The following is a 25,864-nucleotide window of genomic DNA, read 5'->3' on the forward strand; positions in this document are numbered from 1 at the left end:
TGCATTATTTTTGTGACTTTTTGTAAGTTTCTTTTTATAAAACAGCATCTTGGGTCCCAGAACTAATGAATCTCCGTTCCTCGGGCCAAGGCGTAGGAATCTAAAGTTGTAGCAGACACCCTGAATGATTCAAATAGAAATTCTAGTCCTGTCAATTTCCTTTTATTCCTTGTCTGAACAGTTGCCTCTCCCTCGTTTCACTTACCTTAACGTGAGTTCATCCTTTAACGCTTCTGAATCCTAAGATTTAAGTCCTGTTATCTACTTTTCCCAGATGAGAAAACTGAATAGTAAGAGGTGGAGTGTCCAGGATCCCAGAGCTCATAAAAGGTGAAGTGGGGAATTAAATTCCCAATCAGGCTCGCTCCCAAGTCTATGCTTATAGCCACGAGCTCAAGAGCTCTGTAACTGAAGGAACAAAAAGCAGCATTCTCACCAATATTATCCTGGGCCCACCTATTTATCCACCTTTCCAAGTCCACCAGCCCCTCTGCTTCAGCATGTGGACTTTGCCCTTTCCTTCCTTTCCACTGGAGGAAAATGAGCAACGGGAAAGCATGGGGAAGATGTGCTGAGGAGAGCCCTGCATGCGGAAGGTGGAAGGTGCAGTTGCTCTTCTCAGTACTTAGCTTAACAGCTATATTTTCTAGTCTGCCTCTCCCAGCTGCCTTAACTTACATACTAATGTAACAAAGTTCATAGCGCCTGCTTTGGCATGAAATGACATGCTCTCATATATTACTAATTCACTTCTCACTAGATTTATGTGGTCTCCCTGAAACACTTTAAGCTCCTACTTACAGAGTCATGTCTCGCTTATACTCATGTCTCAGAGTATGATGGAGAATGCTGACATACCAGGCGTTTGGTAGACTGGTGGCTAACCTTTATTTTGCCAAAGCAGCAATCAGCAGAAGGTGGTGTGAAAATGCATCTGAGGCTCACTAAGCATCTGTTTAGATTACTAGGGAGAAGCCAACTCTCGGTTTGTGCCTGAGCATCCTGATTTGGATTTGGAGCTCAATAGCAAGTTGTGGGTCCAACAGGTGTATAGGAAAGTTTTAGGATTTTCTGTCCTCCAACCAGACGCATAAAAAAGCACTGTTTCTATTCAGATTGTTTCAGCATAAATCGAGCATTTATAAAATGGAAGGCTCTCTTGGGCAATGACTATTTTCCCATGTATCTTCATTTCTTCAAGTGGATCATGAAACAACAACAGGTTTGCCAGGAGAAACCTAGGAAGCATATTCAATTAAAACATGCTATAATTCATTCTGCTTCTGTGATTGGAATTTGCTTGAGTTTAATGATTAATAAAATTTTTGCTGCTTAAATTTTAGGTACATCCGAAAACTATGATTTTAGAATTAAAATCCACATCTTTCCTTATAGATCCTTAGGAAGCAGTGTATCTCTACATGTAAACATGAAAAGAGACTTCTATGGCATTTATTTTCTTTGCTTTTGCTTTAATATATGTTAAAATTGATGTACATTAATTGGGAACAAAGAAACAAAAACATTTCATTTTATCATAAATAATATGCATATTTAACAAAAATGTTATATCATTATCTTTCTATAAATAGAATACACACAAAACATTTTTGCAAATAATAAAATTAACAAAAATAGATAGGACTAACATAACCAAATGCAACTGCCTTTCTACTGACTGTCAGGAACAAAATTGAAACAAGACTTAGCAAAATGACCTGGGTTTCTTTTTGTTAGTGTTAAAACTTCAGATTTATAATCTCATCAATATTACATAGATTTTAGTCAGGACATAGGCATGGGCAAAGGCTTCATGACTAAAACACTGAAAGTAATGGCAACAAAAGCCAAAATTGACAAATGGAATCTAATTAAACTAAACTTCTGCACAGCAAAAGAAACATCATCAGAGTGAACAGGCAAGCTACAGAATGGGAGAACATTTTTGCAATCCATCTGACAAAGGGCTAATATCCAGAATCTACAAAGAACTTAAACAAATTTACAAGAAAAAGAAGCCCATCAAAATGTGGGCAAACGATACGAATGGACAATTCTCAAAAGAAAACATTTATGCAGCCAACTAACATGAAAAGAAGCTCATCATCACTGGTCATTAGAGAAATGCAAATCAAAACCATAATGAGATACCACCTCACGCCAGTTAGCATGGCGATCATTAAAAAGTCATGAAACAACAGATCCTGGAGAAACAACAGATGTGGAGAAATAGGAATGCTTTGACACTGTTGGTGGGAGATTAGTTCAACCTTTGTGGAAGGCAGTGTGGTGATTCCTCAAGGATCTAGAACTGGAAATATCATTGGACCCAGGAATCCCATTGCTGGGTATATACCCAAAGGATTATTAATCATTCTTCTATAAAGACACATGCACGTGTATGTTTATTGTGGTACTGTTCACAATAGTGAAGACTTGGAACCAACCCAAATGCCCATCAGTGACAGATTGGATAAAGAAAATGTGGCACATATACACCATATGCCATGGAATACTATGCAGCATAAAAAAGGATGAGTTCATGTCCTTTTCAGGGACATGGATGAAGCTGGAAACCATCATTCTCAGCAAACTAACACAAGAACAGGAAACCAAACACCATGTGTTCTCACTCATAAGTGGGAGTCTAACAATGAGAATACATGGTCACAGGACACACTGGGACCTGTTGGGTGGTAAGGGACTAGGGGAGGGTAGCATTAGGAGAAATACCTAATGTGGATGATAGGTTGATGGGTGCAGCAAACCACTATGGCATGTGCATACCCATGTACAAACCTGCATGTTCTGCACGTGTACCCCAGAACTTAAAGGGCAAAAAAACCAAAAAAGCAAAACTACTCCAACTGCATATTAGGCATGAAGAACTAACCTTTGGGACCACCAAACTGTAAAACTGCTGCCAATAGGAAGTGGTAGGATCCTATTGCTTGAATCATTGAAAACCCAATAAATTATAAGGAGTATGTGGGTGAGAAAGCAGGCCAAAGAATTATTAGCTCTGTTGTTCTGTATGTCACATGATGTCATGAACTTCAGTTACACAAACAAAACCATTTACAAAGACTATGAAAAGTGTCCAAATTATTATTCTCTTAAAATAGGAGCAGAGATGTCCTAGAAGTGTTAGGTAAGTCTTCCTCTTCAGTTGACACTCTCAGTAATTACCTATATAGTATACTACATTGAAGGAAAAGAGACTGATAATTTTTATTACTGATTTCATCATTTCTCTCTTGTTTTCTTCACTTGGAATTTGTAGCAAGGTCCATAAGTCACTTTGTGTCTGTATTTATGGCTGGCACTACACAGGCCACGTGGGACAGGGCAGGGGCCCAGAGCTTCAGTGCGTAGTGCTCAACAATGATGCAGGAAGAAATGCTTCACTTTCGGTGTAACAAGGATTTAGGAACAAAAACAGCCTTTACAGGAAGGGCTTCAAGCAGGTCAATGTGGCACCAAGGCTGTGATGCTGAAGTTGAAATAGTGATAGTGAAAGTTTAGATTTGAAAACTGGAAGGAACATCACAGAACACTTGGCTTAGGTTTACAAAGGTTGTGCTAGAATCACTTTGCTTTAGTCAATATGGTGAGAGAAAAAGGATCCTGTTGTATGATGTACTTTTACTGCCGGTTGCATTGACACCATGATTGAGTCACGTCTCCCAAGAGACGTGAAAAGGTGGACCTACAAAAACTTGTATGCAAATATTTACAGCAACATTATTTGTAATAGCCGAAAGTGTTGATTTTGTATCTTGCCACTTTGCTGAATTCCACTATTAGCTCTCTGACAGGTATTTTGTGTAAGTTAGGGTTTTCTACATGTAAGATCATGTCACCTACAAACAGAGATAATTTACTTCTTCCTTTCTACTCAGAATGCCTTTTATTTATTTTTCTTGCCTAAGTAGTCTGGTTACAACTTCTAGTTCTATATTGAATAGAAATGGTGAAAGTGGGCACCTTGTCTTGTTCCTGATCTTAGGGGAGAAGCCTTCAATTGTTTCTCCATTGAGAATAATATTCCTTGTGGACTTTTCCTACATATTTATTATGCCGAGGACATGTACACTTCTTGAGTGCTTTTCATGTGCCAAGCTTTTCTGAATGCTCTCCACATATTATTTCATTAATTGCACATAATTCTGTGAAATAGGCTCTATTACACTTCTTTATTTCAGATGAGAAAACTATTGCACAGTGAGGTATGTTCTCCCTATAAATGAGATGATTTCTGTATGTGGATTTTGTTTTCACATGGCATGCTGGTTTTATTAAAATAATGATTTATTTAGTTATATTAAGCTTTAATTTTAAACCAACTTTGTAGCATTATGAATCACCCCATATTGTGAATTTAGATCACAATATGATGATCTAAATATTGGTGGTGACTACTGCAGTACAGTGCTAAAGGTCATGATTACTCCATATCCTACTTAGAACACAATTGTTTGGAGTTTTTGTTTTTTGAGACAGAATGTCTCTCTGTCTCCCACGCTTGCGTGCAGTGGCATGTAGCCTCAATTTCCTGGATTCAAGTGATCTTCCACTTAAAAATCTAATATATAGGCTGGGCACGATGGCTCATATATTAGTGTATTCACAGCACTTTGGGAGGCCCAGTTGGGTGGATCACTTGAGGTCAAGAGTTTGAGACCGAGCAGCCGCTCGGGCAGAGCCAGAGAAAGACTGAGGCTCCGGGCACGGCAGGGAGGGAGGGAGGCGAGGCAGCGGAGCGGCCCGGGCCGGCGGAGCAGCCATGGGCGCCGGGGTGCCGGGCCCCGCCACAAGCCGAGGCCTCCGGCCGGACTGGGGAACGCCCCGGCTGCCAGCCCCGCTGACACTGCCTCGGACGATGCGAGCCGGCAACGCCGCGGCTGCTTCGCGGGCAGGGCGCTCACTCCCACCAGCCCCAGCCACCCCTGTGCTAATTTGGGTGGGGGTCACAGTACCAGGCCACTCGGGCTTTCGAAGCGGGGTTGGCTGTTTTCGGCAGCTTGATTGGGGGAGGCGACACACAGGGCTCTTGGAGATTTTTTTTAAAAAAGCGGGATTAACTTTTTGGCAGCTTGGTTTTGGGGGACCCTAAAAAAGGCCTCCTGGGGTTTCTTTTATCGGGAGGAGGGGGCGGTGGTCCCGACTTGGCCAGCCGCCTGTTAAGGGGGGGAGCGGATAGCGGGGGAATGCGAATCCGGCTCCCCCCCACCATGATGAAGTCGGAGCCGCGGGGGACCGGGGGTCCTCTCTGGAGCGCCTCCCCGTACCGCAGCGCCTACGAGGCGGGCATCCAGGCACTGAAGCCGCCCGACGCTCCCGGGCCCGACGAGGCACCCAAGCGGGCCCACCACAAGAAATATGGCTCCAACGTCCATCGCATCAAACGTATGTTCCTGCAGATGTGCACGACGGCAGGCCCTCGGGCGAGGCGGGCGGCGGCGCGGGGTGCGCCTGTCGCTGCTGCGGGCCAGCAGCCTGAACTAGAACGTGGACCACAGCGCCCTGCTGAAGCTGGGCATCAGCGTGTCGGAGCGCGTGAGCCGCTTCGACTCCAAGCCCGCGCCCTCCGCGCAGCCCGCGCCGCCGCCGCACCCGCCGTCCCGGCTGCAGGAGACGCGGAAGCTGTTCGAACGGAGCGCCCCGGAGGCCGCAGGCGGCGACAAGGCGGCCGCTGAGACAGGAGCTCGCCGGCCTGCAGGACCGGAGGAGCTGGACGTGGTGGTGCGCTTCAACGGCAGCACCGAGGGGCTGGAAAAGCTCGATCCCGACGCCGTGTCCCCGACGGTCAGCCCACTCAGCGCAGTCTTCGAGAAGGCCGACTCGAGGACCGGCCTCCACCACGGGCCCGGGCTCCCCAGGGCCGTAGGGGGGCCCCAGGTCAGCTCGAAGCTGGTCAGCAAGCAGTCCCGGGTGTTCCGGCCGCCGCCGCCCGCCCCGTGGGGGGATGCCCCAGCCAAGAAGGAGTGCTGTCCCGCAGGGCAGCAGCCCCCGCAGCACCGAGTGGCCCCCGCCCGGCCGCCCCCCAAGCCCCGGGAGGTGCGCAAGATTAAGCCGGTGGAGGTGGAGGAGAGCGGGGAGTCGGAGGCCGAGTCGGCGCCCGGGGAGGTGATCCAGGCCGAGGTGACGGTCCACGTGGCCCTGGAGAATGGCAGCACCGTGGCAACCGCAGCCAGCCCCTCGCCCGAAGAGCCAAAGGCCCAAGCGGCCTCGGAGAAGGAGGCGGCGGCGGTGGTAGCGCCGCCAGAGCGGAGGGTGGGCAATGGCCGGGCCCCGGACGTGGCCCCCGAGGAGGTAGATGAATCCAAGAAGAAGGACTTCTCGGAGGTGGACTTGGTGGACCTGAGCGCCTACAGTGGGCTCGGTGAGGACTCTGGGGGCAGTGCCCTGGAGGACGACGACGAAGAAGACGAGGAGGATGGGGAGCCCCCCTACGAGCCCGAGTCGGAGCGCGTGGAGATCCCGGGGCTCTCGGAGGAGAACCCGGCCCCGAGCCGGAAGATCCATTTCAGCACGGCGCCCATCCAAGTGTTCAGCACCTACTCCAATGAGGACTACGATCGTCGCAACGAGGATGTGGATCCCATGGCGGCCTCCGCTGAGTACGAGCTGGAGAAGCAGGTGGAGAGGCTGGAGTTGTTCCCTATGGAGCTGGAGAAGGACTCCGAGGGCCTGGGCATCAGCATCATCGGCATGGGGGCCGGAGCGGACATGGGCCTGGAGAAGCTGGGCATCTTCGTCAAGACAGTGACAGAGGGCAGTGCGGCTCATTGGGATGGCAGGATCCAGGTGAACGACCTCCTGGTAAGGTGGATGGAACGAGTCTGGTGGGAATGACCCAGAGCTTTGCGGCATCCGTGCTCCAGAACACCAAGGGCCGAGTGCAGTTTATGATTGGCCGGGAGCGGCCAGGAGAGCAGAGCGAAGTGGCCCAGCTAATTCAGCAGACTTTGGAGCAGGAGCGATGGCAGCGGGAGATGATGGAGCAAAGATATGCCCAGTATGGGGAGGATGACGAGGAGACGGGAGAGTACGCCACTGATGAGGACGAGGAGCTGAGCCCCACGTTCGCAGGTGGCGAGGTGGCCATTGAGGTGTTTGAGCTAGTGGAGAACAAGGACGCGCTGTCCCCTGTGGACACGGAGCCCGAGAAGTTGGTGCACAATTCAAGGAGCTCCAGATCAAGCATGCGGTCACCGAGGCAGAGATCCAGCAGCTGAAAAGAAAGCTGCAGAGCCTGGAACAGGAGAAGGGGCGCTGGCGGGTGGAGAAGGCCCAGTTGGAGCAGAGCGTGGAGGAGAACAAGGAGTGCATGGAGAAACTGGAAGGCTACTGGGGCGAGGCCCAGAGCCTGTGCCAGGCTGTAGATGAGCACCTGCGGGAGACCCAGGCACAGTACCAGGCCCTGGAGCGCAAGTACAGCAAGGCTAAGCGCCTCATCAAGGACTACCAGCAGAAGGAGATCGAGTTCCTGAAAAAGGAGACGGCACAGCGTCAGGTTCTGGAGGAATCGGAGCTGGCCAGAAAGGAGGAGATGGACAAGCTCCTGGACAAGATCTCAGAACTAGAAGGAAACTTGCAAACACTGAGGAATTCCAATTCTACTTAACAGGAATCATTCCTTGACTGGACAATAATTAACCCCCTACCACTGTCCTCCCTCCCCTGTCCTCAACACCCCACCCCTCCCCCACCAGCCTGGGGACAGGTGCCCCAACTCCCCCCACCCTTCCACCCCACCTCCCCCAGCTTCAGGGACCAGAGGGCTCATATCACAGGCCCCCTTAAGATGGCTTGGGCAGACAGAGGTGGCCGGAAGGGCGGCTCTTTCTTGCCCCATGGGACTGAGGCATAGAGGCTGAGGGCTGCCGAGGGCTGGCCTGGTGGTAGGACACATGCACCTGCAGATCAAACTGCCAGACTTTTCACACTCCAGCGTTTGTCTCTGGACTGGGACGGGGCTGGGGCTCTCCCAGCATCTCGCCAACTGGAGGCTGCTCCCTGCCCATGGGGCACCTGGGTGGCCTCTGGGCCTCTTGACTTGAGATTCTACCTTCTCGGCCCTTCCCTCTCCCCCATCATTGTGCTGTCTCTGTTGCATTCTGACCTTCCTGCCTTGGGGGTGGGGGGTTGCCTCAAAACCTCCCCCATCCCCTTTCCCTGTCCTGGGAGGGATAGAGTCCCCACCAGAGCCCGGGGGCTGGGCCTGGCCCTGGCCCTGGCCCTGCACTGATTTCTCCTGTGTGCTTCGGGAACAGGGGAGTGAGAGTAGGAAGAAGGGAGAATTCAGGATACCTGGTCCCCAGCTCCCCATTTCCTGGGGCAGCTGCCCTCAATTTCTCCTTGTGCCTCCCCTCTCCCAGGTGCCAAATAGCCATAACCTCCCCCTGGAACTCTTACGTGGCCTGTCGGGTCTAGGTTTCTTTGTCAAGGCTGGGAATGCCAGGGAGGAGAGGAGGTCAGCTTGGGGGACCTGGCTACAGAGGCCCTGGCCTTAGACAAGGGGACCATTTCTCACTGGAGAGCCAGGGCCTATCCTGTTCTGCTCTGCCTGCCCAGCCCAAGGTGATGCCTGGAAGCCTTGTACTGATATCGAAGGGAGTCAGCCTCACCCCACCCCCACCCTGCACTGTTTTTCCAATGTTTTGACTGGAGGGCAAAATTTTACTACTACTCATCTTTTTGGAGACCAGGGCTGCCCTGCTGGAAGCCTGCCTTCTAAGTGAAATCGACTTTGTTTCCCCACTTTAACCCCAAATTGGGGCTCGGACCAAGGGAGGTGAGGCCCCCCCAGGTCCCCTCCCCTTTCAGAATCCATCTCATTTTGCCACTTCATGCCTCTGCCCCAAATCTGGGTTTTTGTTCATTTTTTAAAAACAGACCACCCATCCCATCCGTTTTGGCTTCTAGTCCCCTGTAAATAGACCATGACTTCTATCAGTATTTCTTGTCCCCACCCCTTCCTACCACCAGATGTGCCCCCATCCCATGAAGGAGCTGGCCATCTCAGTCCTGGGCCCACGCACTTCACCCCGGAAGATGGAGGGGGCGGAACCGGGTTGGCGGGACTGTTGCTGGCTGCTTGGACCGGTGGCCACCCTGCCCAGCTGTCCGGAGTACCGCGTCTCTGTATATAATATATATATGTATGTATTGTTCCTGGTTTTGTATGGACCATGCCCTCTGTCAGGTCGTCCCCATAAAAGCAGCCCCCAGAACCTGACTGCCTGGTTTCTTGGTTCACTGGGGCAGGGAGTGGGCAGGGATCAAGGATGCCAGGCTGCCCCGGTGGTCCCCTCCAACGAGTGCAGCCTCTAACCCTGAGGAACTTCCTACAGTGTCCCCCGGGTGCCTCTCTGCTCCCATTCCACCCATCAACACCCATGCTTTTTGTCCAGTCCACCTGGGCAGGGCTGGGGGTTTCTAGAGAGTTCGTTCAGGCTGCATTCCTTTTTCAAGGCCTCCAAGAAGTTCAAAGGATCAGCTAAATACAGCAAGGTGAACCCCAAGTCGTTCCCCCAGAAGACCTCTAAACTGTGGGGACACTCTAGTTTGGGAATCTTCTGTTAAAAAAGAAAAAGAAACAAAAATAAACTGTGGGGATACTCAAAAAAAAAAAAAAGAGTTTGAGACCAGACTGGCCAACATGATGAAACCCCGTCTCTACTAAAAATACAAGAATTAGCTGAGTGTGGTGGCGCACACCTGTAATCCCAGCTACTGGCAAGGCTGAGGCAGGAGAATCGCTTGAACCCTGCCTCCGTCTCGCTCTGTTGTCCAGGCTGGAGTGCAGTGGTGTGATATCAGTTCACTGCAACCTCTGCCTCCCAGGTTCAAGCGATTCTCCTGCCTCAGCCTCCCGAGTAGCTGGGACTACAGGTGACTACAGGTGGGTACCACCATGCCCAGCTAATTTTTGTATTTTTAGTAGAGACCGGGTTTCACCACGTTGACCAGGATGGTCTCCATCTACTGACCTCATGATCCACCCACCCTGGCCTCCCAAAGTGCTGCAATTACAGGTGTGAGCCACTGCGAGGTCTATATATATATATTTAATTTAACATATTAATGTGATTTCTAATATTTGTAAAAACCATAAAAAAAAAAAACCTTTCCAGATAAGAACACCTGCTACCACTATGTAACATACAATAATTCGACTAATTGTTGTATGTTACAGTTTAAGAACTCACTGTAGCTTAGTGGTTAAGACACAGCACTCCAGAGCTAGATGATCCGGATTCAAGTCCTGCCTCTATTACATATATGTTGTGTGACCTTAAGCAACTTACTTACTCTCTCTGTGCCTTAGTTTACTTTCCTTCAGACAGGAAGTAAGGCAGACAAACCCAATTTTGTTCGAATGAGGGACAACCTACAAGATAACTGGGAAGTACTCTTCAAAGCTATCAAGGTCGTGAAATTTTAAAAAAGACAGAGGAACTGTCCTAGATTAAAAGGGACTAAGGGGCTGCAACAACTAAATGCAAAGCAGCATCTTGTGTAGGACGCTGGAGCAGAAAAGGGACATTAGTGGGACAAGCAAGTCCCCCTTCCCTCTGGAGTAGCATAATTCCAAGGAGCATATTGGCAGCATTTTCCAGAGGTTGCCGCTCCAGTCACCCACTGTGATTATTTGCTTCCTAACACTTTTTTTTTTTTAAGATGGGGTTTCACTATTATGGCCAGGCTGGTCTTGAACTCCTGACCTCAGGTGATCCACCCACCTTGGCCTCCCAAAGTGCTAGGATTACAGGCGTGAGCCACCGTACCCAGCCCACTTTTATTTATTTATTTTTTTTGAGACAAAATCTCACTCTGTGGTCCAGGCTGGAGTGCAGTGGCACGATCTCAGCTCATTGCAACCTCTGCCTTCCCGGTTCAAGCGATTCTCCTGCCTCAGCCTCTGGAGTAACTGGGACTACAGGCATGCACTACCACACCTGGCTAATTTTTGTTATGTTTAGTGGAGATGGGGTTTCGCCATATTGTCCAGGCTGGTCTGGAGCTCCTGACCTCAGGTGATCTGCCTGCCTCAGCCTCTCAAAGTGCTGGGATTACAGGGGTGAGCCAGCGCGCCTGGCCTTGTAACATATTTTTTTAATTGGCTGCTGCCTGCCTTTTCCTGGCTCACTTCTTCATGTCCCACCCAGTGGGCCCTCTGTCTCCCAAATAAAGGAACTGTCACCAAATCCTTGTCTCAGGGCAGCTCCAAGAGGAACAAAAACTAGGACATTTCATTCCATTTTTATAAAGCACAAAAACAGGTGAAATTAATCTGTGCTATCAGAAGTCTGGGTGATGATTGCCCTCAGATGAGAGGAAGGTAGAGACTGGACGTGGACAGAACGAGGTTTCAGGGACGCTGGTAATGTTCCATTTCCTGATCTGAGTCCTGGTTAAATGACTGCGTTTTTTATTTGTGAAAATTATTTGAGACATATAGTGATAATAGGTACAATTTTGGGTTGGATTATTATAACTCAATAAAATGTTTTTTAAATAATTCTGTTAGTTTTGGCAGAGGGCAGGAGTTTTTTTGTCAGGTGTTTTGTTGTTGTTTGTTTGTTTTTAGAGTTACCCAGGATCTTAATCTGTCACCCAGGCTGGAGTGCAATGGTGCAATCATAGGTCACTGCAGCCTCAACCCCCCCGGGCTTAAGCAACCCTCCCGCTTTGGCTACCCAAGTAGCTGGGACTGCAGGTGGGAGCCACCACTCCTGGCCTCAGTTTTGTTTTTTACAGTGAAGGAATGGTAAAAATTCTTACTCATTGGCTTTTGCAGTGAAAACAGGATCATATATTTGTAAGAAGTAAAACAACAAATCATTTTGATAATTATTTTTCTGGTCCACATATGGCCAGAAAGTAGGAAGAGACAAAGGCCAGAGGGATGAAAAGTTGGTTCCAGGCGGCAAAGAAGAGGACAAGAAAGAGAAGAGGTAGAGATGATACGGTCCGCACAGACCAGGGAGAGAGAAAAGGAAGCAAGTGACGTTAACAAAATGTGAATACAGAAGGACAGATTTTTATCTCCATGCTGTCGGAATGGATATAAGGATTCCTCTCCAAAGCCGAAATGCATAGGCATTCATGTAACGCCCTCTTTATTCTACATTCAACAAAGAAAAATTCCTCAAAGCTTGTTTGACGTTCAATAAAGACCATTTCTTTTAAGAAAGCAGCAGGGTCAATCCCCATTTACAAGGGGTAGTACATCTCTTTTCACAGCCTCACGTTTCCATCTGGTGGCCTTTTAGGATATCATGGACAAGGACTCAAGAGTTACAACTAAGGCAGGGTGGATATTTCCTGCTGGCATCTGTCATGTTTGAGGGTTACACCCAGGCCTCAGATGGGAGGGTCTGCATTTGTAAGGCAGATTCTAAGGAGAGGTGTGGGAGAAGACATCTAAACCAACCCTGTGAATTTCATTTCAGGGTGGCCTGAGCCACAACTTTCACATCAAAAACAAGCATATTCTCATAATATTTATTAACCTTTGTCAGCCACTCCTACTAGGTCTTCCTGTAGATATTAATGCTTAAAAAAAAACACCCAAAGTAAATTTTACTGAGATTCCACATCGGCCTATCATTAAGTTGAATTGTTCATTGTACCGACACCGAAACATTTATTGAAATACATTACATAGCAAGTTTAAACGGCCTAGGCACGCAAACACACATACACTCGCCTACTCCAAACTCATGTCAGAGTTCTCTACTCTTCCTAAATAAAAGGCAAAAGTTTTGCTGGTATTTTTTTAAGTGTAATTTAGGGACTTAAAATGGGGCAAGAAAAATGTCTGAAAGGCCCTCCCCTCCATGCTGTGCCCTTATAAATGATAGAACAGATAGAGAAATGAAATTACTGTCTATAGAGTTGGGCTTGAAGTCATAAAGGGGGGCACCTGAGATCACAGAAATAAACAAGGAAGTTCTTAAGAAGCCATGGGAGAAGCCAAGGCCCACATAACCTGAGGCTGCACTCATCTGAGAGTGCTGTTGAATCCTGAAACTCAGGTGCAGAATTCAAAACCAGAAAACTAGTGTGAACTGAAGAAGTGCCAGATGTCTGAGGAAGCCCACCGCCATGAAAGAGAGACAGGCTGAGTGACAGCAGAGACACACTGAAGTGTGCATTAACAAGATGGAGCATTCAGTTGAGGGAGTCTTGCAGATTAAAGCACAAAGAAAAAAAAGTGAAAAGGTTAAGAGGCATAAAACCTGGATGATGACATTCAAGCTTTCATCTAGTAGGAATTCCAGAGGCAGAGAGAGAGAAAATGGGAGACAGTAGTATTTCATTAATAGCTAAAAAGATTCCCAAAGTGAAGAAAGCTATGAAAATAGAAAAATGTTAAAAGCTACCAAAGCAGAAAAAGTTTAAAACTCAAAGAAATAAGGATCAGAGTTTCCTCATTAATTTCATTAGCAACACTGGATACAAGCCAATGAGACAATGTCTTCAATGAGCTGTTGGAAAATTATGGTAATTTATGCTGAATTCTGTAACCCAGGTACAGAATTATTTAAGAGCATAGTGAAACAAAGACATTTATTTTCTTTTTTGAGACAAAGTCTTGCTCTGTTGCCCAGGCTGGAGTGCAGTGGTGTGATCACAGCTCACTGCGGCCTTGATCTCACTGGCTCAAGCCATCCTTCCACCTCAGGCCCCCCAGTAGCTGGGACTACAAGAGCCTACTACCACGCCTGGCTAATTTATTTTGTTCTTGTGTAGAGACGGAGTTTCCCCATGTTGCCCAGGCTGGTCTTGAACTCCTGGGCTCAAGTCATCTACCTTGGAATTATAGGTGTGAGCCACTGCACCCAGCCCAAAGGCACTTTTGAACATTCAAGATTTAAGAAAGTTTATCACCAACAGATTCTGTTGAAAAGAACTACTTAAGAAGTCCTCCTGCAAGGAATGACATGAATCCAGAGGAAGAAGCAGTGTGAAAAAGGTAACACTTCTCTAAGTCATCAGCCAATGCTATTGTTTAAGACTAACGTGTTGATTGCCACAGATGCTTAAAATCACAATTTAGAATTAGAATTCTGGATTATATCAACAGGAGAGTTGGGGAAAGGGAAAACAGCAGGGGGAAGTGAACATTTCTTACCTTGTTTGGGAAGAGTCTGTATGTACTGTTTACCTTTAGATTTTGTTAGGCCACTTCATATATGGATATAAAAAATTAAGAGTAACTACTAGAAAAATAGCAATGAAATGTATAAATTTCAAACCAATAGAGGCAAAAAGATGGAACAAAGAAATTTCAATCAATCCAACAGAAAACAGGAATAGGGACAAAAAAGGAAACAGCATAATCCATAGAAAACACAAACACAGGCCAGGTGAGGTGGCTCACACCTGTAATCCCAGCACTTTGGGAGGCCAAGGAGAGTGGATCACTTGAGATCAGGGGTTCAAGACCAGCCTGGCCAACATGGTGAAACCCCATCTCCACTAGAAGTACAAATATTAGCTGGGTGTGGTGGTGGGCACCTGTAATCCCAGCTACTTGGGAGGCTGAGGCAGGAGACTCACTTGAACCCAGGAGACGGAGGTTGCAGTGAGCCAAGATCATGCCACTGCACTCCAGCCTTGGTGACAGGAAGAGAATCTGTCTAAAAAAAAAAAAAATGAAGATGCAAAGATAATAAAGTCCTAACAAATGAGTGTTCATAATAAATGGGCAATAAGAAAAACATGAATGAGAAATAGGCAATTCATATGAAAACACCATTCAAGGAAATTAAAATTGCTAAGAAAGATAAGAAAAAATGCTGGATCTCACCAGTTCTCAAAGAAATACAAATAAAAGAGCATTGAGATGCTATTTTTACTGATCAGATTGGCAAGTATTTTCCAGTTTGATAACAGATGTTAGGCAGATTTGGGCCAACGGGTACCTCACATCCCACCAGAGGGGGTGCGTATTACTGCAATTTGGAGGGCATCTGACATATGTATTAAAACCAAAACATTTGCTGTGTGTGCAAGAAAGTATTGTGAAGGCTATCTTAGCAGCATTGCTGGAAGCAGTGAGATATTGGCAACAATCCAAAGGTCCATCAATGGGAGAATGACTACATGAACCATAGTATGTTCCTACCACAGAATACTCTGCAGCAGTTCGACATAGTAACTTAGATTCTTTTCTTTTCCTTTTTTTTTTTTTGAGACAATCTTGCTCTGTCTCTAGAACTTCAGAGGAAAAACACAAGAAGGGAAATGACTGGAGCCCAGTCACTCTGAGGGCATTGGCTCAAAGAAGACTGTTCTGTTTCTCTGAGGTTCATGCCCTTTCAAGACCTGTCTGCCTACTTTTCTTTAAGTGCTGTGAGCGCTGCATTATCTTTTCCCCAAATTCTATTTTGTTTGAGTGTGCTAGTTGAATTCTGTTTTGTGCAAATAAAGAACTGCATGGGATACAGAAGGTGTAGTAACAGCAACCTTTTAAGTACGAAGTTGGGGGAGTGTGTTCTCTCAGGAAGCAGCAAGTGGAGTGGATAGTTGGAACAATGTGGTGAAATTGATAACGAAGTGCTGGGTAGAGAAGGGCATGGTCCCTTAAATGCCATGGAATGAAGGAAGGGAAGTGCTGGGTAGAGGAGTGTGTGGTCCCTGGCTAGGGCTCCACCCCTACAGACCTAGGTGAGGACAGGCATTTCCTGCCCAAAAGTTGCATTTCCCAAGACCACCCTGGCCTGCCACACCCCCATCCTGTGCCTATAAACACCCCAAGACCCTAGTCAGCAGGCACATTGGTGACTGGATTTTGAGAGGAGCACATCAGCCGAGGAACACACAGGTGGCTGGACTTTGAGAGGAATGCACCGACAGGCACCGGCCAGCCAACCAGCAGAAGCAGAAACACATGGAGTTTAGCTGGGCAGTCAGAGGAGAGCCCAGGCCGCTGAGAGGCCCGACACCAGGGGAAACCCTCCCACTCCATTCTCCTCTGACTTCGCCAGAGCTACCTCCACGCAGCAAAACCTTGCACTCATTCTCCAAGCCCAGGTGTGATCCGATTCTTCCAGTACACCAAGGCAAGAACCCGGGATACAGAAAGGGTCTAAGTGAGCTGGTTAACACAAGCTGCCTATAGACAGCAAAACTAAAAAAGCACCCTGTAACCCGCGCCTACTGGTGCTTCAGGAGCTGTAAACATTCACCCCTAGACACAGCTGTGGTGTCTGAGCCCCACAGACTGCCCATCTGTATGCTCCCCTAGAGGTCTGAGCAGCAGAGCACTGAAGAAGCAAGCCACACCTTCATCACATGCCTGGTGGGGCGAGAGGGAGAAGGGAAACTTTCCTGTTTCAAAACTATGGAAGTGTCAGGCATTTGAACCAGAGCAACTGCATTTTGAGTGAGGGCTAGGAAAATGAGGCTGAGACTTGCTGGGCGGCATCCTCCGAAAACTAGGCATTGCTAGCTTCTAGACGTTTACCATTAAGGGAACAAATTAATCATGTTTAGTAAACAGACCCAGACTTGGGAGGGTCCTTATATCCCAATATCTGGAGAACAAAGGCATTCCTAATTTTGCTTTAAAGATAATATCAATTCTTTCAAAATGTTGAGAAAATTAATCCTTTATCACAAACTCTTGCAGCAGAACGCATCTCCCAGTATATACAAGCATTGTCCTTAGGGTGGATGCCTCCCTCCTCTTACTTTCATCCCTTTACTTTCTTTTTTTTTCTTTTTTTTTTTTTTTTCTGAGACGGAGTTTTGCTCTTGCTACCCAGGCTGGAGTGCAATGGCGCGATCTCGGCTCACCGCAACCTCCGCCTCCTGGGTTCAGGCAATTCTCCTGCCTCAGCCTCCTGAGTAGCTGGGATTACAGGCACACGCCACCATGCCCAGCTAATTTTTTGTATTTTTAGTAGAGACGGGGTTTCACCATGTTGACCAGGATGGTCTCGATCTCTTGACCTCGTGATCCGCCCGCCTTGGCCTCCCAAAGTGCTGAGATTACAGGCATGAGCCACCGCGCCCGGCTCCCTTTACTTTCTTAATGAAACTTGCTCTTGTTTTGTACCATGGACTTGCCCGGAATTCTTTCTCGTGTAAGATCCAAGAACCCTCTCTTGGGATCTGGATGCGGACCCCTTTCCTGTAACAGAAGGAGGCTGATCAAGGATAAGTTATAAAGACACAAGATAAATAAAAGGTCTGCTAATCAGTACTGAAGGTCATTTACATTTGCAGAATATTAATTTGTAGTGATTTCCTCCAGTAACTTTGGTACAGGAAAGGAAAAAGGGCCTGATTCAAGTTAGAATCTAGCATAGTCTTTGTCAGAGGCATAAGGTGAAGATATTAAAGGAATAAGGTGAAGAAGTTAAAGTCTAGTATCATTGGTCTCTAGGCTTAACAGTCAAGGAAAGAAAGCTAAAAGGGCAGAATGGAGGGGAAAAGGGGGCAGTGAAGGACTGGAGCTTGAGTTAGCCAAGAAAAGACACAGTGGACTAGGAAGTGGGAGAGAGACCCGAGAGTTTAAGAGGCTTCTCTATTCAGGAGAAGTTCAGATTTGAAGTCACAATGTTTCAGTGATAAAGTCCAGGGTGTGGGACGTAGGTTAAAGATGTTAAGCACGTGGCGACTGAAGTTGCCCATGGTGATGGAAGATGAAATGCAAGTTTGGTAATTGGCTCGTCTCAATTTTACCAACCGAGTTCCAAGTTCTAAATAGAGTATGTGCGTATGTGTGTGTGTTTTAATGAATGTGGGGAAAGTGGAGGAGGTTGGTAGATGGTGACCAAAAAATGAAGTCCCTTTAAGACACTAAAACTTTTTTTGCAGACAGCAGTCTTCCTCTTCGCCCAGTCTGGAGTGTAGTGGGGCAATCTTGGCTCACTGCAACTTTGGTCTCAGGGGCTCAAGCAATCCTTCCACCTCAGACTCCTAAGTAGCTAGAACTACAGACCTATGCCACCATGTCCAGCTAATTTTTTTTTTTTTTTTTTTTTTGTAGAGATGGGGTTTCACCATGGTTCCCAGGCTGGTCTCGAACCCACTTTGGCCTCCCACAGTGCTGGGATTACAGGTGTGAGCCACCACGCCAGCCCAGCCTTAGTGTTAACATTGCTATATGTTACTGTACCTTATTGGCTCACAGTGTGGATTCTTGGGTCGGCCTCTTTCCTGGTTACCTAATCATGAGTAAGTTACTTCTCCTTTCAGTACCTCAGTTTCCTCAACTATAATTTGGGAATCATATTCCCTCCCTCATAGTCATTGTGTGAATTAAATGAATAATGTATAAAGTGGTAAATACTGATCACTTGATAAACATTGGCCATTATTATTATTATTATTTTGAAGATGGAGTCTTGCTCTGTCATCCAGGCTGGAGTGCAGTGGTTCGCTTTCAGTTCACTGCAACCTCCACCTCCCAGGTTCAAGCGATTCTCCTGCCTCAGCACCCCGAGTAGCTGGGATTACAGGTGCCTGCCACCACACCAGGCTAATTTTTGTATTTTTAGTAGAGACAAGGTTTCACCATGTTGGCCAGGCTGGTCTCGAACTCCTGATCTTGTGATTCACCTGCTTCAGCCTCCCAAAGTTCTGGGATTAGAGGCGTGAGCCACTGCAGCCCGCTCTTAGCTATTATTATTATTAAAGGAGAGACCTATATTTAAATGATTACAATACAATGTAACACTTTAGGATAAATACACAGAAAATAACAAGTCACTTAAACTGTACTTGGGATAATCAGGTTGGTATTTAATGAGGGGATAACTGAGGTGGCTACAGAAGAAAAATCCAGGATTGGGTGTGAGCAAGGTGCATGGGGCAGTGGTACGTTCGACGTTGAATGCTCAGCCTAAGTCAGGCACTGTGGAGGATGTTTTACAATTTTGCCACTTTAATATCACATCCTTGCGAGATATGTAGCTTCGTTTCACCGAGGAAAGCTCAGAAAAGTTGAAAAACTAGCCTGGGCACACACGAATGGAAAGAAATTGGGATTTTTATTTTAATAAGTAAGTTTGGGCCGGGCGCGGTGGCTCAAGCCTGTAATCCCAGCACTTTGGGAGGCCGAGGCGGGTGGATCACAAGGTCAAGAGATCGAGACCATCCTGGTCAACATGGTGAAACCCCGTCTCTACTAACACAAAAAAATTAGCTGGGCACAGTGGTGCGTGCCTGTAATCCCAGCTACTCAGGAGGCTGAGGCAGGAGAATTGCCTGAACCCAGGGGGCTGAGGTTGCGGCGATATCGCGCCATTGCACTCCAGCCTGGGTAACGAGCGAAACTCCGTCTCAAAAAAAAAATAATAAAAATAAGTAAGTTTGTCTGGCACAAGGGCGACTAAGCAGAGGCAACTGCAAGGAAGTGTGAGACAGAAGAGCTGGAGCCCTGAGCTGGGACAGCGGAGGACGAATGAGAGAGTTGTATGCCTGTCATAATGAGGAGCCTGGCCTTCAATCTGAAGCCAATGGTGCCAGTTCAAAGGACTTTAAGCAGCCCCTACACAGTGGCAGCCGAGCAGGTCACAAAAGCAAGGTGATGCCCAGGCAGATCACGGATTCTCTATCCACTGAGCTCCCGCCTGCCGGCTCCACAGCAGCGGATTTTGCTGCACGAGAAGAGGCAGCAGAGCAGGCCTTTTCCTCTGCCCACGGCGCCGACGTCGAAAGCTCCTAGGCTGGTGACTCCACTGGCTGCTGGAGGTCCCCACTCTCCAGACCCGCCGGACTGGCGGCCAGTGCCATTACACCGCCGCTGCCTCGGGTCTTGGGCCGCAGAGCCACCCGGCCAACCGGCCTCTGCAGCGCTCCCTGGCGTCGGCCCGGCTCGTGCAGCTTCCCCCGCCCCAACCCAGCCGAGAACCCCAAACTCCAGTCCAATTCCCATCCGTAGCTTCCTCCCCGCAGTATCGCAGGTCTGATCACGTGGGGCGCTGTCACGTGACACCAGGTTACGCGAGGCGGTGGCGCCCGGGGCCGCTGGACTGCGCTTCCGGGGCTGTGCGGTCCTGGCGCGAGGGGGCGGCTTCGGAGCCCACCGAGCCGGGAGGCTGGGATGGTGAGGGAGGCGGGCCAGGCAGGAGAGAGAAGGGCCTGGCATGGCGCAGCTGTCCCTGCTGCCCTCAGGCTCAGCCTGTCTCGTTTTTTTCGCTGCGGATGAACCGGATGACCCCCGACCAGGATCGGGCGCCGGCGTCCAAGCCCGTGTGGGAGCGGCCGTGGTCGGTGGAGGAGATCCGCAGGAGCAGCCAGAGCTGGTCGCTGGCGGCCGGCGCGGGCGTGAGAGGTGGGCCCTAGGGACGCGAGGGCGGCAGGGGGGACGCGAGGGCGGCAGGGGGAACGCTCGGCCTGCGCGCGGGAGGACGGGGCCGCGACTGCCCCTGCACCCGGGCCGTCGGGTTGCCTGCCCTCTTAGGAACACAGGCCCTTCATAGCCCTGGAGAATGCCAGTTTGGCAGCCCCCGGCTACCGGGGAGGGAGGCGGGCCCGGACCACGGCCCAGACGCGGCGTTCCCGTCATTGGGGTTTCTGGCAGTGCCGCTCAGCTCCATCCAGAGGGGAGATCCGTTTCTGCCACGCTGAGGGATTGCTCGGGCACTAGGGAGGCGATTCTTGTTGGGACCTGGACTAAGTGGGGTGGGAGACAAGCCAGTATGTGGATATCCTTTAGTGAGATTCTTCATGTCGGAGGCCCAGGAAGCTCCCTCAGAGCTGTAATTCCAGAGTCCTAAATGAATAGGATTTTTGAGTAAGAGTGGTGACTGGTTATCTAACCCTTGCTCTGTGATCTTTGTAGACTGACGACCAAAGAGAACTTTTAAAAAGAGACAGGGTTTTGCCCTGTTGCCCAGGCTGGAGTGCAGGTGGCTTGATCTTAGCTCACTGCATCCTCCGGGGCTCAGCTGCTCCCTCCTACCTCAGCCACCTGAGTAGCTGGGACTATAGGCGGGCTCCACCACACCTAGCTGATTTATTTAATTTTAGTAGAGATGGGGGTCTTCTATGTTGTCCAGACTGGTCTCCAGCTCCTGGCCTCTAGCGATCACTCCGCCTCAGCCTCCCAAAGTGCTGGGATTACAAGGTGGGCCACCATACCATTAGCTCACTGCCACTCTTTTGATGCGCTTTGTTAGTGGTTTTCAATGTCCCTTGGTTTTACTACTTGTCAGAAGGAGCATTCTGGCAGGACACGGTGGCTCACGCCTGTAATCCCGACACTTTGGGAGGCCGAGGTGGGAGAGTCACGGGTTCAGGAGTTCGAGACCAGCCTGGCCAACATGGTGAAACCCTGTTGCTACTAAAAATACAAAAAAGTTAACTGGGCGTAATGGCAGGCGCCTGTAATCCCAGCTACTCAGGGGGCTGAGGCAGGAGAATCACTTGAACCCAGGAGGCGGAGGTTGCAGTGAGCCGAAGTAGCATGGATTCTTTTTTGATTTGACATGCGCAGAGTAGATATGTGTAACATTGATACTACCGTATGTTTATGTTTTTAAAATAGCTACTACAGTTTCTACAGGAATTCTCACAGCAAACTATCTCTAGGACCCATGAAATCAAGAAACGAGTGGTCGGACTAATTCGGGAAACCAAAGCCACCGATTGTCACCTGCATAATGTCTTCAATGATTTCCTTATGCTCTCTAATACCCAGTTCATTGAGAATGTGAGTTATTTAGTTATATCATAATTATAAATAATTGTTTTTTTCAAAGTAGGAGATACTGTAATTTTAAATAACTTACTGTTAGGTTCCCTCCTTAATTTTGGCGGAAGTGTGGTTCTTGGTAATTGAAGCTTTTTTCTCTGGGATTAGATGCCTCTTTTTTATTTGTAAAGTTTTAAGTCCTTTTTTCCAAGCCTCTAAAAAAGTCTAATGATGAAATTTTCTTATATTTCAGTGCTTCCATCTTTTGTCAATTTTGAGAGTAGTCAGCAATTGTGATGAATTGTGTGGCACTCACACCAGCTTTGTTGTGGCATGATCTGTAAGGCATGATCTGTATACCTGGTTAGACCCTCTGGACACCACATGTGGTTTCAGTTGTTGCTTGGGTTATGTTCTGGTAAATTATATTCAGGGAATATATATGTCTACTTGCAGTATTCTTAACTGAAGTTTGCGATGGCTGAACTTACGATGTGGAATCAACTATACACAGATTACTGAGCTTAAACCCATGTGTGAGTTTTGTCTATTTACTGAGTTTCTTCTAGATGGTAGGAATACATAGGTAAATTAGATAGAGCCTCTCTCTTGGCAAATAGTATAATTCTAGCCTACAACGGAAGTAAGTGTGGCTGGAGCACAGTGGAGACTTAAGAGATGAAGATGGAGAGGTAGCTTAGATAACAGACCTGTGTTTCTCATAAGGTATTCAACTTTTTGAATATCAGCATTCATTTGTGAAAAAAGGATTAAAGTAATTTATCTCCTAAGATTGTTAGGTATAAAGTAATAAAAAAAAATTCAGAATCACAAAATGATAAAAAAAAGGCCAAGATTTAGGATAGTTAAGAGAACACCAGATAATGCCACATAGTCAACTTGTGCAGCATCTTTGTGCGTTTTTTAGTAGCTTGGGTTAAATGCCACTTCCTGTCTTTTGGAGAGCTATGCATAAAATAAAGATATTAATAAAGGTCTTAGAGATCTCTTTGCCCGTTACTTCCTTTAACAGTAAAGGAGTACTCATGAGTTTGAAAAATAACAAGTATTCAAGTAAAATCAGTAGTTTTCTGATTGTCCACACAGAATGTCTATGCTTAGTCCTGCCCGTTTATCTCACTGGAAGAGTCAGGGACTCTAGATTCTCACTTCTCTGGTGTGCACAGCCCCATGATGTTTTCATCAAGGTTAATTTGGTGTCCTTTTAAGCACTCCTGTTGTTTTCATTCTGTACCTTTCTTTCTGGATCAGGTACTTAGCACTTCTCTGCAGTCGGTACTGCAGCACCAGAGTCCGAAAGGATTTGGGAGGTTTCCTCTGTACCCACTGTGCCTGTACCAGATTGGTACTAGATTGGTATCAGATCAATATTTCAGTGGGGAGAAATGGGGAACATCATAAACCTTTTCTGAACCACAATCTTAGGTCTTCTCTTTTCTCCAGCTCTTCTTTTCTAGCCAAGTTTTCTTAGATTCTGAGTTTTCCGTGATGTAGTTTTTATGGAGTTTTTTGGTTTTTATTGTGTTTTGGTAACTGTTCTTTATTTGTGTCTACTACTAGGGGTTTCCTGTTTTCCATTCATCTCTCCATCCCTTTAGTCTTAGTGTTTTTGTTTTTCTTTCTTTTCTTTTTTTTTTTTTTTTGAGACAGAGTCTCACTCTGTCACCCAGGCTGGAGTGTGTGGCATGATCTCGGCTCACTGCAACCTCCACTTCCCAGGTTCAAGCAATTCTCTTGCCTCAGCCTCCCAAGTAGCTGGGATTACAGGCACCTGCCAATAATTTTTTTTGTATTTTTAGTAGAGGCAGGGTTTCACCATGTTGGCCAGGCTGGTTTTGAATTCCTGACCTCAAGTGATCCACCCACTGCAACCTCTGCCTCCAGGTTCAAGCAGTTCTCCTGCCTCAGCGTCCTGAAGTGCTAGGATTACAGGTGTAAGCCGCCGTGCCCAGCCCTTAGTGTTCAGTCTGGATGCCTCTTCGCCTTCCAGTCTGCGTTCAGAACTCTTCTCCGGATATGCTGGTTGCCACTGACAAATTTTAATTACTTCCCAGACCTTCTATAAGGCCACATGCTATAGGCTTTTTTCATTTGTGGCAGAGCATGATGATACTGAGAAATGCTTAATAAAACTCTGAAAAAATCTACTTGCTGATACATATTTGTCAGTGATCTGGCTTTTTAATGTTGTTTTTTTTTTTCAACCCCTGACATCAGTACTTACATATTACAATTCCAACTTGAATGATAGTGCCATTTAGTTTCATGGTAATTTTTCAAAGTCAGATAGGTTTGTGGGTTTTATTAATTAGCCTCAGAGGCAGCCACAGAGTTGCAAACTATATTATAAGTTAGTGAAACAATCCGGACTTTCTAGGGCAAGAACAGTCAGGACTTTCTAGTGCAAGAGAAATTAGTACCATTAGTAAAAGCTCAAGAGGGGACTCCTAGGGAGAAGAAATGCTAATTAACATTGGCCAGTGTTCTAGCATCTAATTAGAAGGCAACACAATTCTAAACCTTAATTAGTCTGTTAATTTAGGGATTGCATCCTGAAATACTAAGTGCCATAGTTAATGACTTTAGTTTGTTAAAAGATCTGGTGAGGGAGGATTTTTTCTTTTTAAAGTCAATTGTTTGAAAATCTTAGCTTTGTAAAAATGTTTTTTAATTCCAAAATTAAGTGAATTAACCCATTTATGCCAGAGGTTACAAATTTTTTTGTGAAAAATCAGACCTTGGCAATGACCTTGAGCAGTAGGATATACATAACTCCCACAAGCTTAGCATTCCAATAATGGAACACTAGGCATAAATGGGTTAATTTTCCAGATCATCTTCCTATTGATTTATAAAAGCTGAATTTTCGTCATTTGCCCCTCCTCTTCTACTTTTCTATTGAAGAAACAGATGGAGTTGTTGAAATTGTCAAGTAGTCCACAATTAGAGAGAAGGAGGTAAAGCCCAAAAGCCTTATTGGCGTATAATTTCCTGTACAGGCATCTCCCCAACCCCCTAGACCTGCCTTATTTTACATAATGGCCTTGCTTTTGACAATCCAGTCTTCTCATTCCTTGAGATACCATATGCCCTGCTGCTACGGGACCTTTGCTTACATTGCTTCCTATGCCTCGACCCTTTGATTGACATCTATCTGTCTTCCAGGTCTCTGCTCAATTATATTACTTCCTCCTGGACCCTCTGCACTAGGCAGACCCCCTGGATAAAAGCACTTGAAGCATCACATGCCATTCTTTAGTAGACTTCTTATAATTGCAATTTTACAATTTGTGGGATTTGATGAGTTGAACTGTCTTGCTAAATCAAGCCCCATTATTATTATTATTTTCTGAGATGGAATTTCATTCTTGTTGCCCAGGCTGGAGTGCAATAGCATAGTCTTGGCTTATTGCAATGTACCTCTCCCGGGTTCGAGCAATTATCCTGCCTCAGCCTCCCGAGTAGCTGGGACCACAGGCACATGCCACCACGCCCAGCTAATTTTTGTATTTTTCGTAGAGACGGGGTTTTACCATGTTGGCCAGGATGGTATCGGTCTCTTGACCTCGTGATCCGCCCACCTTGGCCTCCCAAAGTGCTGGGATTACAGGCGTGAGCCACCGCGCCCGGCCAATACTAAAGATATTTAACAGTCCTGGGCGTAGCTATCTGACTGTAAATTGATCACAAAACACATGAAGCTTTGAGTTCAACCAGGTGAGGATGAAAGAAGTTAGCATTGGTTATCTGCTGTGTGCAAAGTACTGGAGATGCTAGTCCTGCTTGCCTTGAAAAGATCCCATGGGTTTTAGGTCCCATGGGTTTTGGTTTCTTAGATGTTGTATTTGGCTTTCTGCTGCAGGCTTCTCATAGGTAGCCATGGTAGCTGCCAGGTCTCAAAGTCTCACTTTTGAAATTTACTTACTTTTTTGGAGTCCTGACTTTGCAAATTACCAAAAGAATTCCTGATCTTTATAGAGCAATTAGGAATAGTAAGAAAAAGAAAAATCATCTGACATTTCCTCAGCTAGAGGGGAGCCTCTCAATGTTTAGCACATATATATCTATATATAGATAGAGATTCTTTTTTTTTGAGACAGAGTTTCGCTCTTGTTGCTCAGGCTGTAGTGCAGTGGCACAACCTTAGCTCACTGCAACCCCCGTCTTCCTGTTTCA

The 25,864-nt window shown here is 47.0% G+C and overlaps 1 protein-coding gene and 1 pseudogene across 1 annotated transcript; both read left to right on the top strand.

Annotated features, from left to right (window-relative positions):
* Positions 1 to 4,961: 4,961 nt before the first annotated feature.
* On the top strand, positions 4,962 to 8,592 carry LOC135278060 (neurabin-2-like). Its single transcript, XM_064384659.1, is given in 4 exon segments — positions 4,962 to 5,461; positions 5,463 to 6,826; positions 6,829 to 7,182; positions 7,185 to 8,592. Coding segments are annotated over 4 exon segments (2,415 nt in total). The 5' UTR covers positions 4,962 to 5,210; the 3' UTR covers positions 7,631 to 8,592.
* Positions 8,593 to 20,060: 11,468 nt separating this feature from the next.
* Positions 20,061 to 25,864, top strand: part of LOC135278061 (WASH complex subunit 2A-like) — a 54,846-nt pseudogene continuing 49,042 nt past the window's right edge.

Source organism: Aotus nancymaae, unplaced genomic scaffold (genome assembly GCF_030222135.1).
Source record: "Aotus nancymaae isolate 86718 unplaced genomic scaffold, 86718_ANA_hifiasm-v0.15.2.pri h1tg000036l, whole genome shotgun sequence".
Lineage (NCBI taxonomy): Eukaryota > Metazoa > Chordata > Mammalia > Primates > Aotidae > Aotus > Aotus nancymaae.